The sequence below is a fragment of the Neofelis nebulosa genome, chromosome 7 (assembly GCF_028018385.1).
Source record: "Neofelis nebulosa isolate mNeoNeb1 chromosome 7, mNeoNeb1.pri, whole genome shotgun sequence".
In the NCBI taxonomy this organism is placed as follows: domain Eukaryota; kingdom Metazoa; phylum Chordata; class Mammalia; order Carnivora; family Felidae; genus Neofelis; species Neofelis nebulosa.
The window spans coordinates 42,294,488-42,309,578 of NC_080788.1; the positions used below are offsets into that span (position 1 = coordinate 42,294,488).

At 47.3% G+C, this 15,091-nt stretch overlaps 2 protein-coding genes across 14 annotated transcripts in view; one reads left to right on the forward strand and one right to left on the reverse strand.

Annotated features, from left to right (window-relative positions):
- The window catches only part of CA12 (carbonic anhydrase 12), a 51,477-nt gene extending 37,238 nt beyond the window's left edge, over window positions 1–14,239 (forward strand). For 2 of the 8 annotated variants that reach the window (XM_058737476.1, XM_058737472.1), the window contains 2 exons: window positions 455–581; window positions 9,880–10,777. In XM_058737476.1, coding sequence (XP_058593459.1) covers window positions 455–581; window positions 9,880–10,136 — 384 coding nt within the window. In that variant the 3' untranslated portion in view covers window positions 10,137–10,777. The other 6 variants (XM_058737474.1, XM_058737473.1, XM_058737475.1 and 3 more) reach the window with 6 other exon arrangements.
- Window positions 1–15,091, reverse strand: part of APH1B (aph-1 homolog B, gamma-secretase subunit) — a 140,097-nt gene that overhangs the window by 66,741 nt on the left and 58,265 nt on the right. The window contains exons 7-8 of one of the 6 annotated variants that reach the window (XR_009264083.1): window positions 8,376–10,072; window positions 6,626–8,167 (exon numbers count right to left, since the gene is read on the reverse strand). The exons of 4 other annotated variants lie outside the window; for them this stretch is intronic. The gene's annotated coding sequence lies outside the window, so the exon portion shown is untranslated. Of the gene's footprint in view, window positions 1–6,625; window positions 10,073–15,091 lie in introns of those variants that run through there. One more of the 6 variants, XM_058737481.1, reaches the window with a different exon arrangement.

A 15,091-nucleotide genomic window follows, 5' to 3' on the forward strand; every position in this document is an offset into this window, starting at 1 on the left:
AGATGAAATGTTCAGGGGAGCAGTAACCTAGAAGCTGCCTTGGAAACAGATTATATAATGTATGTGGGTGTACGAAAATTCCATGGAACCAGTGGTCAGAGGAACTGTGAAACTCTTGCCTCCCTCTTTTTGTTCCTTGTGATGGGACCACCAGAATAAGCCCCAGGCCCCTCTGATTTAGAGTCGGGTTGCAAATCAGGCCTGTGAGAGGCTGAGGAGCCCCTCCACCACCCAGCAGCTAAGAGCTGTAACCTCCCCCCAAGCCTTGGGAGGTGGTGACAGACCAGCTCAACCGGTGTCCAGGCAACCAGATGCCTGCGAGGGAGGGGAAACAGTTCTCTGGCTTTCCCACTGCTTTCTGACGTGCCTCCTGCCAAGCCCCAGAGTTCTCCTCCCCACTGAGGTCAGGCAAGGGAGCATCACTTTGCCCATGGGGTGTGTTCCTGCCTTGCAGCTTCTAGCTTTGGAGACTGCTCTGTACTGCACACATGTGGATGACCCATCCCCCAGAGAGATGGTCAACAATTTCCGGCGGGTCCAGAACTTTGACGAGAGGCTGGTGTATATCTCTTTCCGACAAGGTGAGAAGATGCGGTGTGTGGGGGGCGTATGGTGCCAGGACACCCATTTTATCTGCAGTCAGGTGCCCTACCCTCGGGGTTTTGTCACTGATACCCTTAGGCGGTGGGTTCAGAGCACTCTGGCTGCCAAGGGAACCAAGTATGTAAGAAGCTATTGTGTGTGGGTTTACTGAGGTCTCCCTCCACTGCTCTTGACTTCCCTGAGCCTTTGCAGGGAAGCACCAGCCAGGGCTTCTAGGTGCCTGGACCGGAGCCCCCATTAAGTCTGGGAGTCTCTCACAGATGGGGAAGAGAGGATGTTCTGGGGTCCTCTCTGTCAGAGAACTATGTCTCCTAAGACACATGGTAGGACTGTTTTCACGAGACAAACTCCTAACGTCTTGCCCTAGGCTTTCTTGGCATCAAGGCCCATCTTCAGCCTCACCAGGTGATTCATAGCACCATCAGCATCACCAACATCCAGGGATGCTCCTTCGTTAAGCTTTCAGAGAGTGGGCATAATCCACATTTGTGGGCATAAGTAGCTCATGGTCTGATGTACCAGGACCCATCAGGCAAGAAAGCGTCTGCATTCACTGCCTTTTTGTCTCATCTCCTTAAGCTTGCCTAAGCACAGACACAGAGGAGCTATACTGAATGAAGCTGAATGGTTTGGTTTATTCCTAATGCTATGAAAGCTCCGTTCTTCCTCTTAAATCTGTAACCATAACTCCCCAGAAGGACATTTAACATCTTTACTTGTTCAATACCCCTGTCAATACTGTTGGAAGCTGGGGGTTCAGGGAAACAGGTAAGAGAGCACCCTGGGGGTCCACACCCTTCTTCAAACCTCCAAGTTCACTTTCTCACCGTAGACTCTTGGGCCACTCCCAACACGGGAATCTCATGGTCAGAAACAGGTAGGTCTGTGCAAGTTCCACTTTTTCTCCTTATGTCACTTGTGATGGAACTGGGCCAGGTGTTCATATCTAAAGATGACCCCATTAACCCACTTGTCCGAGAATCAGTTCTCCTTGTCTCACCTTCTTGTTCCTTTGTTATTGTGTGAGATTATAACTACCACTGACTAAGCTTAAACATAGGAAGATAGTATTTCAGGGCCCTTGCCAGAAAGCTTTAGAAACATGCCCTTTTGCACTGACCCATATATATGATCAGAATTATGTCCTGTCAATCACTTAATCAGACCTGCCCAAGAATTTATCTTTTGTGCTCTCCTTGCCACATACCACTGGTTAAGGTAGTTTCTCTCTTTTTCTCAGTTTCCTGGTCTGAAAACGTCATCTGTGAACAATGGTCCTTCTTAAACACAGAGAACGCATATGATGATGACTGTCAACTTCTTTTCTAGGAAAACGCTTCAAATGTACAGATCATCCCTTTGTGATCTAGTTTGGATATAAATTTCTCTTTTCCCATTCCTCTAAATGGAGTAGTAGTCAAGGGTAAATGGAAAATACTTCAACTCTTCAATAAAATACAAAACAAAAAAACTACCTGGAGATAAGGGACTTGGCCCACATAGATAAGGTAGATCTTATTTGTGATTCAAGATAATAATCAGATCTCTTCTCTGGATTGGTCTATATAAGTCACAAGGGATATGGTCATAAAGACCCCCTGTAGTCAGAAGACCTAGGTTCAAGGCCTCAATTTGTTTCCTCCCTGCTGTATGATGTAAGCAAATCATGTCCCTTCTTTGGCCTTGGTTTCCTTAGCCATAAAATGATAGGTTGGACAAGGTGAGCTAATGTCCTTTCAACGCTAACATGCTATAGGATTCGAAGTGGATACTAACAACTGCCCATCCTGACTTTACGTTGCAGGGACAGTGTTTGAGGGCAGTTACAGAGGATCAGAAGAAACCACACAGGAACTTGAGTCTGACATCCCAAAGTAACCTCCACTTGTAACAATGGACTATGGCACTGGGAATAATTAGCCATCTTCTTAGACCAGCTCAGGTCTAAGTTGGCCCTCACAGAGTGGGCAGTGCAGTCAGGCTTGTAGCAGAGCGCTTCAATAGACTCTCCCAGTCTGGCTGGGGAGCTTGAGGGGCCTCTTAGCAGAAGCCTGGAGACCAACTCCAAGCTCAGGACATCAAGATCAAAGCCCAAATGCAGCTTTGCCACTGCCCTTCCTGCACGGCTCACCCAGAACTGTTGCTTCCAAGAGCCCAGGCTGTGCCCAGCTCTCCCCTTGGAGTGAGAAACCCTGGCAGTCCAAGGCAAACCTGTTCATTTGGAGGCTGATTATAGAAACTTGGCTAGAATTGTCCCCTCCCACTTCTCGAAGACACAGGCAGCTACTGGGGCTGTTTCCCAAGGAACAATGGGGAGGACGGCCACAAAGGAGAGAAGCCCCAAACCTCACCCCCCGGGGGCACCTGCATTTATGAGGGGCTCTCACACCAACTTGGAGGGGCCTCAGACCATAACATGCCATTTCAGGTTTATGGAGTGAGCCTGTGTCAGTGTGAACCTTTAGCAATTGTGCTGAATTATCTGTAAACTTCCATTAAGGCAAACTTGTAATTAGGGCCTGATTTATTCAGAGCTTTCTCTGGAAGTTAACAGGAACTATGGAGTTGGAACATTGAGCCAGGAGAAAAGTGATGTTAAGGAAATCCTCTAGGAGAGAAAGTGCAAGGACTTTGAGAGTAGGCTCTGAGGTTTAGCCAAATTGGAACAACTGGGACTAAATCATTTAACTTTACCAGGCTTCCTCAACTGTGCTTAGAAAAGGAATAAAGAACTTAATTTCTGTCCTTAAGAGGTAGTAATCTGTCCTTAAGGGGTAGTCTATGATTTAGCCCTAGGGCAGGGTTTCTTAACCTTGGTGCTATTGACATTTTGGTCTGGATAATTCTCACTGGGGGGCTGTCCTGTGCATTGCATTGCCCTCTCCCCACTATATGCCTATAGCATCCCCCCACTTATGACTGCCAAAAATGTCCCCAGACATTGCCAAATGTCTCCAGGGCATGAGGGGCAAAATTGAGAACCACTACCCAGGAATTACACGATGAATTTCCTAGGCCCATGCTGATTTTTTTTCACTTATATGACAGGATTCTGGAGTTTTCTATCATATGCCCTGGTCTTTCCTCTATTACAGCATGACATTTTCAATCTCGTGATGGCTACCCTTGAAACCGAAAGGTTGTTGGGTTTCTAAGGTAGAACAACCAAACTCAAGAGAAACCCTGTTCCCTACCTTCCTTTAGAATTTGAATATACCTGCTTTTTGTATAATTGGCTATGTCCAAGGCCAAGAGAAGTGGACAGGCGAGAACTATCCACCCTTAAGAGAAGCATACGAACCCCTTTATCAGGGCTCCAGATGCCTCCGAGGCAGCAATTTGCTTCGGAAACTTGTTATCATTTTTCTCCCTCGCTTTTATACCATTTTTTCTCTCATGTGTGTTTTGTTTCTTGTTGCCTTTAGTTAAAATGACCACTCTTGATGGAGAGGTGAAAGTCACGTCAGGCACTTTTTTTTTAAGCTCTTGTGAAAGTGCCTCTTCCAAGGGGTACAAATGGAAGACTTGAGCTGAAGAGGGGAGACAAGAGTCATTGCCCTCAAGGTGGGACCCCAGAGACGGGGGAGACATCCTGTGACCAGACCAGATCTCACAGGAGTCAGATGCCTTCTGTGAAGAAGGAGAAAGATGGCACGGGCAGATTTACAGTCCAGGAGCCTGATTCTTAGTTCCTTCACGTTGACCTCTTCCCAGCTAAAGATAGCAACACTGGGTCCTGACGGTGGTGGGTAATAAAGCAAGAGCCTATCGAACCTAAATGCTAATGTTATCTAGTCCTATTTTTAATATACCAGGGCAAGGGACACTCGAGGGACAAGGGGAAGCCAAAGAGTTTCTATAATCATGCGTTAGTGGGCTTTCGCTGAGCAACTGCATGTTCCCCACTGCAGAGCCCAGAGCCAGCTGAGGCACTCTTAGACAAGAGCGCTGGACAGTAGTGGGGCAGGGCTTTGACCCGTGCTAAATCTGTGGAGTCGCACGATTAGAATCTGCTTGACCCTTAGAGACCTGGGGAGTTTTATAAAACCTTCAAAAAGAGGAAAAACTCTTACAAAGCTAAGATGGCTAATTATCTACTTTTTGAGACTAGACTGTATGCTTTGTGGTTATTGACCTCGTTTCTAAAAGTTCCTATTTTTAAATAAAAACTATTAGATGGAAAGTATCACCAAGTCTACTGAGACATCCAAATGAAAGACAGAGGGGTTCCCACCTTCCAATTCCCCTGGATCCAGGGGGCTGAACAGTCAGGAGTAATTGTCAAATGTGCTACGAAGTCCCTAGCCCCTTCATCTAGTGCAATTCAACACACCACATGTTTCCTCAGCATACCCCAAGCTGAGCATTATGGAGAACAAAAACCTCACTGTGGATGTTCTCTTGCTCCTTAAAAACAAGCCTCTGGCACAGGGCAGACCAGGTGGAAAGTCAGAAAGCTGGACCCACCCACGGCGAGGTGGCCCCAGCTATCTTTCCGGCATTTCTCCCCCTGGCACCCGTCCACGCCCTGCAGGGCCTCCCTTAGCAAGGCACTGCTTTTACATGTGCACATGATTTACTTCTGCACACGACTCCCTTTGCCGGCGATGCCCCTCAGCTTTCCACCTGGAAAATTCCTTCACGACCCCACTCTAATGTCATGCCAGAAATCTTCCCTGTTCCCCTGAAGGTGACTTACAGTCTCTTTCAATGCGGCTGGAACAACCCGTTCATCTCTGTTATGGTTCTTAGCATAGCACAGGATAATGATTTACTGCTGTACAGAAAAAGAAAAACAATGTCTAGATTATCCACACGCTCCAAGACCCTAAGGACAGGGACTCACTTTTGTGGCAGGCATCGTGCCTGGTGCTCATTACAAGTTTGAGAGGATATAACCAAGCCAGCTCCCTTCCGCTCCCCTCCCCAGGCTCTTCTCTGCAGAATGATTTGAACATAAGCCTGGCCAGGGGTCACCTTTTAGTTTCAAGTCTTCTTTTGCTTTGTTTCAGGTTGCCAACAGGCATTCAAATCAATCCATTGGTTTAAGAAGCCTTAAAGATCAGAACTTAGCCGGCAAGTTTCAAAGTCTTAGGAGAGAGTCGCCTAGGGATGCTGTCAGGCTTTTTCTGTTGCTCTGGCCTAAAAGGAGTAAGAGGCCCCCGTGCCACCACCTACCATTCCTTCAGCACAGACAGCCTGTGCCTGGCCACTGAAGGGAGCGGAGCGCACTAAACCCCCAGTGCTGAGATTTTAACCCACGCCTACTGCCCCGGGATTCAGGCCCCTCAGAGCAATGTGTGGCTTTCTGTCCTGGGCCTACAATCCTGCCATCTGGAGGGCAAAGCCCTCAGTCCCTATCATGGTTGTAGAAAACCAGCACCCTGATTTAATGTGGTGGCATCCTTTTGGCAGATCTGTAGAAATTATTTCTTTTGGGGGTTCCGTAGTGTCAATAAAAAAGTCCTCCAGTTAAATATGTTCTCCAAAGATAGCTATGTTCTGTAGTCACTGAGGGCATCTTCCTTGCTTTTCTTACCAAAGCATCATCCAAAGAGAGGACTAGCATTTCAGTTACTTCACTCTATGACTTGTATTAAGCATAATAATAAGAGCTTTTATCATCTCAAACTGGATTTTATGTATTTAAACTATCAAATCCCTGCTAAGCCAAAGCTCTTCTTGTCTCTTTTATAAGACTGGAGACTGCTAAAGAGGCATATACATATGTATACACGTGTATGTAGCTATGTAAAATCTCACTTACCAAAATAGTCCATACTTTAGTATTTTTTTAATGTTTATTTATTTTGAGAGAGAGAACAAGCATGACCGAGGGAGAGGCAGTGAGAGTGGGGGAGAGAGAATCCCAAGCAGGGTCCCTGCTGTCAGCACAGAGCCTGACACAGGGCTCAATCCCACAAACCGTGAGATCATGACCTGAGCCGAAATCAAGAGTTGCATGCTCAACCGATTGAGCCACCCAGGCGCCCCTAAAATAACATTTTGAAAGGAATAACAGTAAGGATTGTATTCCTCTTTATTTAAAATTCCGTTTGAATAAACAGAATTGCAAATAGATCTCGAAAATGCTAGAGTTGTTCCAGGAACGGCAAGCTGTGTGAACGAGGGGCTTGTTCCTTCTGCTGGGCTTTTCTGTGTCTGCACTTGAGGCTTCAGAAGACCTCAAAAGCAGTTAACCAGCATCCCTCGGTCCAGCGAGATACCAGTGGAAGATCCAGCTCCTGAGCCAGCAACAACAGGTAGCAGTGCCCCTGTGGCAATCAGTTTGTCTGCCTTCTCCGGGATCTGTACCCTCCTGGGGAGGCATGTGACAACCAAATTCTTCTGTATCTGTGTGATTTCATTCTCTGTGTCATACTGCCCTATCTTTGCTCACCCTGACCCGTACCAGAGCACTTTCTAGATAGCAGATAGCTCCCACATCTGTATGGCATGCACCCTCTTAACCAACCAGCTCGGAAGCCCCTTCGTCGTGTTCTCATGCAGTAGCTCTTGTGGGCCATCTCCGTCAAGCAGCCTGTCTCTGTTTCTCCTGTCTCACTGTTCTTCAGTGGGAACTGCCTGTGTTAGTCGCCATTTAGAAGCCAAACCTTTTCTTTGTTTAATCTGCAGATGAATTTCTCTGGCTGTGTCCCTCCCATCATCAACTGTGTTCCCTATTCTCTACACCATCGCACAGGCTCTGCTTGATGCAGGCTTTGGCTTTTCTCTCTGGGCTCTACTTCTTCAGTTGCCCCAAGAGCTTTCCCTGTGCCCCCAAAGTCTCCCCGACTTTCCCCTCTCCTGTTAATTAGATGCTTTAGCAGCTGCTTCCAGGGGGCCCCAAGCCCTGTGGACTTCATCTGGGTCTGCAGAGAAGTCCCGCTTCCTGGATGGTTGGTGCTGTCTCAACTGGCAGGGGGTAGCATCCCAACAACATTTTCCTGCCCTGGGCTCCCCTGGGGGTGGAATTCTTGGGAGGTGACACCCTCACTACCATTCCTCTTCCATAGTGGCTTACGCTTTTCACTTGCTCAGTCAAGCCGCTTTGTCTTTGCTGCATCAAAGTCTTGGCTGAAAAGCATCTGTCCCAGTCTCCGGGGCTTACTTTGCCTTTGTGGCTGCTTGCTCATTTCATTATTTCCACAGAAAGGCAATTTAGGCCCTCACAAGTGGTCATCCAGGAGCAAGGAACCCTGGTTAGAGCCCTGGATTAAATTAGGCCGTTGTTTACAGGGCCTAATACAGCTAAGGGCAGCCAGATTTCCTTCCAGATAAGACATCAACTTGGGCCATGGACTCTTGAGAAAAGTCCCATCTCTGGGGGCCTTGCTTCTGTAGACTTGGCTCTGCTCCCCAAGCTCCCTGGGGGTGCCCCCTACAGTCTGGAGTGGGGCTGCTCAGCTGTCCGGGGCCCTGTGTGTTTCTCAACGATGTTTGAGGTGACTGTGAAAGCAACGACTTTAGAAACTGTTCAGTTGGGGCGGCTTAGCCAGTGGTTAGGCTTACTAGTGATGGTCTTACGTGGCGAGAACTAGTTTGGTACCACAGACATCTGGAGCTTTAGGAACAAAGAACAAAAGTGTATTTCATCAAAAGGCTTGGAAAAGAAAGCATGAGCAGTTGGGGGTTTGGTTGTTGTTTTTAAGATCTTAGAGGCCTTGGTTGCCTCTAGGTAACTTAAAAAAAAAACCAAAAATACCAAATTACGGTGTGCAGAGGCCAGAGGTTGTACAGAGAACACAGCATATGCTATACAAATACTGGACACTCTCCTCAGGGGAGACTCATATCCCGAGTGTCTCCCTAAGCCACAGACTGGTCCTTGTATTCAGGTTACAAGAAGAGACTTGGAGCAGAGAATCAGGCCATCGGAGCCACACTCTCTCTGCCACTTGGGAGGCCATGGGCTGCTGATGGCGAGCAAGAGCCAAGAGAACAGGCCACCCTGTACTTTGTGGATAGCCCCTCTCCATACCGGCTCTGCTTATTCTGACAACAGCCTCGGGCCACCTGGGGAGGCCAGACCAGAGACTCCTAGGGGCCAGCCTTGGATGAGGGAGGCTGCAGGGTCAGTGTGAGACTGTGGAAGAGGACAGCCGGGAAAAGACACAGGGCTGATGGCTCCGGGGGAATCAACCAGACTCTGGCCACATAACAGGAGAAGGGAGTGAACAAAAAAACCCTCATCCTGCAGTCTCAGGTCTGGTTCCCCAGGGTGTCAAGTGCCCCCAAGTCTGAGTCCCTGGCCCTCTGTTGACATCTCACAACTGGCCAGGGCTCTCCCAAGGTCTGAGTCTCACAGTGGGCTCTGTGGGCACAGGCTCTGCTGAGTGTCACGCTGGGTGGCCACAACTCCGAGCACAACTCTGGCTTCCAATGTGAGCTGGAACAAGCACCCACACGACACATGCACACATATGCTAGAAGTTTCTGCTAAGGTCGGAAAACCACCAGACAAGAGGGTATGTGTAACAGAGACTTTCTTTAGATGCAGGACCTGATTGGGAGAATGGGGAGTAGTTCTAAGAACCTGGAAGGAGCATGCTGGGGTTACCCAGGGGAGCTTCATGACTGGGCACCACTGTCTTTCTCAAGAAGATGGGCTCACCCATTACCCTCCCCCAGGGAGGTCCCTAGGAGGCTGACTATGGGATTTTATTTCAGAGAGCTGGGCACTATTTCAGCCCCACTGAAGACTCCTAACTTACCCCCAAAGGAACTCACTAAGAGAAGCCACAATCTTCTCGTTCCACATCAGAGAAGGGAGGCTAGTATCAGGGAAGGGTTTCTCCAGTTTGTCCAGTGGGGCCAAAGCAAAAACAAAACCAAATCATGATAACAGGACTAGACAGGGATGGAGTAGAAGTCTAGCCACAGGCTCCAGCTAAGCCCTGTCAGCCCCAGACAGCCAGAACCTGGAAGATTCCTTACAGATGAAGAGGGATAGGTATCCAGGCAGCAGATAATAGCCTGCCCAAGGAGACTCTGATCCTTACCCTTCCTTATGTTCCCACTCTAGCCATGTTGTACTAAAAACTGAAGTCTTGCCCTAGCAAAAAGACTGCTGTGACAAAAAATGGAAAGGAGGATCACAGTGTGAACTCCCAAGGTGGGCAATTCCCTCTATACCATCAGGCACCTGAGTCAAGAATGAATACTCTCAGAAAGTCTGTATAAGCCCTGTACTTCCAACCAAATGTTCAGCACACTGGTCAAATCCACCATGGTTTGACTTGGTTAATTTTCAACCTTTTCCTCTCCCCTTTGAAGTGCAAGACCTTACCTACACAGGACTGAGTCTGGGTATGTGGCCTGCCGGCCTTGCATGCTGCAGCTGGGTGATCTCTGTGATTCTTGGTGTGATCTGGGCCTGTGATACTTCCAGCCCAATCTCCCTGCTTCTCTGTGCTGTTGCTCTGGCTCCCGGTCCTCTCCTTGCTGTGGGTCTTACCTTCAGGTCACTCTGTGATTCAAAGATGAACCGCCAATCAAATGCTTCCCTAATGAAAGACCTAATCACTCTATAGCATGTGTACATTCAACGAGCTATCCAAGACCTGCTGGCCATGGTGGGAAGCCATTGTCTAAAAAAAAAAAAACATGCCTGAGCCCAGTGTGGAGTTTGGGTGACTGGCTAGGTGATATTGGCAATGGACCCCTGGTTGTCTTGGACTGCTTAGGACTGTGCAATGGAGCTTGGGGGAAAAGCCAATAGAGGCATCCCAATGGGCCTTAAATCCAGCAAACAAAGACAGAGTAAGTTCTTATTCTGTAGCTCAGGGTTTCTCAAAGTGTGGTTCATGAACCATTTACATCAGCATCAGCTAGAGCTGTTTGTTTGGTAAAAATGCAGATTCCTGGGCCCCACTCCAGACTGAATCAGTCTCTGATGGTTGGGCTCAAAAAAGTCTACATTTAAACAAGCTCTTCAGATGATCCTGGTATAAGTTTGAGAACCCTTGAAGAGTCACTACAGTTTGCAAATGCCCACACACCCCCAAGTACTCCAGCCAGTTCTGCTGAGCTAAAGACCAGAACCTGAGAACAGAAATAGGGAAATGACACCTTTCTGTGGCAGATTATACAGCTGTCACATGACTTCACACCCATGTGCCATGGGACGAGATGCAGGGGAAGGGAGGAAGGTAATGTGTGTTCGTTGCCTCTTCACCAGGCATCATCCTTTCAGTGGCCCTGGCTGGCGTTCTTGGCATCTGCGTTGTCCTGGCAGTGTCCATTTGGCTTTTCAGAAGAAAGAAGAGGTAGGAGCTGGTTTTGGTTCTAAATGAGAGTGGGTAGCTTATTTGTCCATGAGGATTGATCTGTCTGGAAAGGCAGCCTGCAGAACGAAGGGCCCCTGTCACCTGTACCAACACTTATCCTACGGGTGCTGTTTCCAGAACACAATTGCCCCTCGCATCCTCTGCCGGAGATGCTGGTCATTTAAGGATCCTTATGCTCAGAGCTGGAGGTGTGTCTGCCAGCCTTGCTGCACCAGCTAACACCTTAGACAAGAGACAAGTCTCTCGACTGGGGCGCGGGAGGCCCCATTTGGCTAAATACAAGCTGCAAGGCTGTCTCTGTTTCTTCTCTGAACCCAAAAAGAAAAAAGAAGGAAAATTTGATTCATCACTCACATTAGCTATTAATGCCCTTTGCTCATGTTTTTGTTGTCATTTGGTTTTTATAAAATCTATTTCTTCTGGCATTTGTAACAAAAGTTTCCAGGAGCTTTGTTATACACAATCAAAGGTTTGAAGTCAGGGTAGTCATGAGACCTTCTTCAAAATGCAGCTGTTAAAAGAGAAGAGTTGCAGATTCCTGGGCCCCACTCCAGACTGAATCAGTCTCTGATGGTTGGGCTCAAAAAAAGTCTACATTTAAACAAGCTCTTCAGATGAGATTCCTTTTTGGTTGATGCTTTATTTGGGGGCATTCCTCCCAAGAGTGACAGAACTGGGGAAAGGTACCTAAGAAAGGAATCTGACCCCTAAAGTTCATCTTCTTTCATAGCTGAGTCAGACTACTCTCTGCCTGTCTCTTCTCTTTAACTGAGACTAAATGTGTGTTCTTCCTGTTCCAGTAGCAAAAAAGGTGACAACAAAGGAGTCATTTACAAACCGGCCATCAAGAAGGAGACCGAAGCTCATGCCTGAGGCCCCAGAACTCCCAGGCACGTCCAAGGAAGGACTTTGGTTTGGACACTATACAATGTGGCTCCCTAGACACTTGAAATAGCTGAGGTTCTCTGACGTTCAACCCACAAACACTCCAGACCCATGGGGGCGCTTCGCGGTGGGTGCCCTGCCATCCTGATGCAACGGCCACCGGCCAGTGCGATGCATGGATGGGAATAACTCACCAAGGAGGCAGAAACTCTGAGTCTGCTTCAGCTGTGTGGACCATTAAGGTGTCTGGATTCTGGGGGCACAAAACACTCTGACCCAGGGATTCACCTGAGTGTGATTTCAAGGATCCTGGAAATCCTGCTTCTTGTCGAAGCTTCCAGACCTGGATGTGCACTCTCTGCTTAGGATTTGCTTTTGAGACTCAGTTTCTTTCCTCAGGGAAGGGGTTGTTGTTCTCCTCTGATTTCCTCCTGCTATGACAAAAGCTTTGGTCTGACCTTACAATTGGAAGGAAGAATGATTCAGGAAGGGTCAAGGTATCAGAGACAAAAGAAAACAAGAGAGATTCTTTGAAACAGAGTAGAGGCATTTCCAAAGTCCTGTACTTTGGTTCAAATATAGTGAAGGGACCTGAGAGGGAGAGAATGAGAAGACACCTAAGGTCTGGAGGAACCTCACTTTGGAGTCAGAAGTTGTCTGTCAAGCCATAAGTGTGAGAAGGACAGAATATTAAGGTCAAGCCCAGACTCCTGTAGGTGGGGCAGTTATGCTTTGTACTCCACACACTTTATACATGATTAGGCTATTCCTTGAAAATGTGTTGTTGCTTTCTCTCTCCTAGACATGAGTTCTGAGATGACTCAAACTGCTTTTGATTCTACAGGAAACGGGCAGATGCAAAACGATTGAAGAGCTTCATCTCTTTTGCCCAAATTTCATTTCTGCCACTTCTGTGGTATCTCTAGTGCCTAGCTGGATGGAATGGGGACTTCTTACTTCTCTGACTTGGGGAATATTGAGTTAAAATCTGGGGGGGGGGGCTTGGTTAAAATCTGTTTTCGAGATATGAAAGCGGGAAGTTATCTGTGCAGGGTGGGGGCACCACGGTATTTAGGGACCAATAATAATGGAATGTTACAAAGATTCTTCATGGTCTTCCACTCAAGTCGCAGTTTCTGAAAAGACTTAACTCTTTCCTAGATGTAAGAGCCCCATGGAGATCAGTTAGTTCCATGACTGAGAAGGAGCTTCCAGCACCAACCTCTCATGGCCAGCACCTTGCAGTTCACAGACAGCTTTCTGATTCCTGGTCTCATTTTGACAGCATGGAATGTCCTATCAAAGCACAGATTTCTTTATAACACCTTTTTCCTTCTACTCCTCTCTCTGACTCTGAGAAGTCTTTTCCCTTTTCTACTGTCATGACTTTTTGTAGCGATGGCAAGCCCTGCGGCTTTGTAGCTAGTTTGCTAAACAAAGTTATGAAAGACCTAATGGACACTCAGATGTGTGTGGATGAGAACTCTGACAGCTTTGGAGCCTGGGGCAGCATCCCAACCTTGCCATTAGCATGCCTGATGCTGATCAAATGACAGTAGGGACAGCCCTCATGACAGAGCAATGTGACTTAGGGGATGCTTTCTTGGCCTTGGCCCAAAGTTGTCCATCAGAAACCAACATAAACCACTCCAGAGCCATGGGAATGTCTCTCTATACCTTTTTTGAACAAATTTTGTAAGAGAACAAAGAGATCATCATACCTGGCATGACAGCTGCTCAAAGAAAGGGAGATCTACTGAGCCATGAAAACTGGCATTTTTTCCTGCCCTGTGGCTGAGATAAAGCAATGCTAGGGAGGCAGGCAGAAGGCTCCAAGAATCAACACTGTCAACTTCCATGTGAATCATTATGAGACCTCTGAGGACCCAGCAGCTTTGGAATTGGGAAGCCTTTCTTCAGATTCTCTCTCATTCCACTGACACCAGTGGCCACTACAGGAACCCAGACTGTGGTGTGTGACACTCCTCTGTCTCCCATGCACCTGGTGAAGGGCCCCAGTGCTGTGCTGGGTGCACAGCAGGTAGAGATCACAAAAACCAGGCACAGACTGGGAAAGGGACACACGGAAGGCCCTGGCTTCTTTGCTTCACCAACGGATAACCTGAGTTTCTGTATTCTGTTTCTTTAGTGCCATCTGGTAAAAACAGTAACTTATACTTGTTTCCTTAATAGACATTCTAGGATTTTGCTGCATTGACTATTAATCCTATTTCAAGTTCAGACCTTAGATTCTTCTCCCCTTTGCTAAACTCTCTAAAGTCCTCCTGAGCACCGCTGGGGAGCAGTGGGGTCTGCAGCACCCCTCCATTCCTGCGTCATGGATGGATCATGGGCCACTGTGATGATGACGTTTAGCACTTCTGTATTTATTGTAAGAATGATTGTAATGAAGACCTAAACTATAAATATGAGAAATTATAAATAAAATGTTTTTCACATCAGACTGATTTTTTGGAGGTGAGGCTAAGCATTACTGTTGGCAAAGCACTTTGTAGTTCCTGGTCTATGGTGACATGTAACTGATCATAATGATGTCACCTGCATCCAGGTCTTAGAACCCTGCTCCAAAGGAAAATACACTGATGTATTTAATCATTTTACTGAGGAAGGAGGCCTATGGTATGTGCAGTAAAGTCCTAGGATCACACAGCTGCTTAGGGAGTACAGCTGGGAAGTTTAGAATAATCAGGGAAACGCTCAGAGAGAAGCGGGTATCTGAGCTGTGCCTTAAAGAATATGTCACATTTGAACAGATGGATGGAAAGAGGGAGGCATTCCTAACCAAAGTGACATGAATATAGAGAATGGGTCTTAGTAGCTACTGCACTTAGTAGGTTGGTAGCCTTTAGCTTGCCTGCTACCTATTTTGGATTTTTTTTTTTCAAAACATGCTATCGCCTTCCATATAATTTTTATCTAATTCCAGATTTCATATTCTGGTTTGCTAAAAGAGGCAGTCTTGTACCGGTTACAAAATTGTTTGAGTTATTTAGAAAAGCTTCCAGTCTTCACTTTAGTTGCCCAAGGATGGAAATACATGAACTGTCCAAGGGTAATTTTGCTCCAGTAGGTGATAAAACAGTGGACCCAGCTTTAGAATAGAAACACTTTAGAATAGAACCCTCCAGGTTCTGATGGTCTCTTGGTCAGAACACAGGGATTCTTCAGTTTGGCCCTTTAGCATCCTTCTGGGGTGAGGACAGGTGAAGCGAGGCATACACGGAGTGCCTGTGACTCTCATTCCCATTGGGGCTGGGGTGACAGGGGAGGGGAGGCTGGGGCGAGCAACAAAA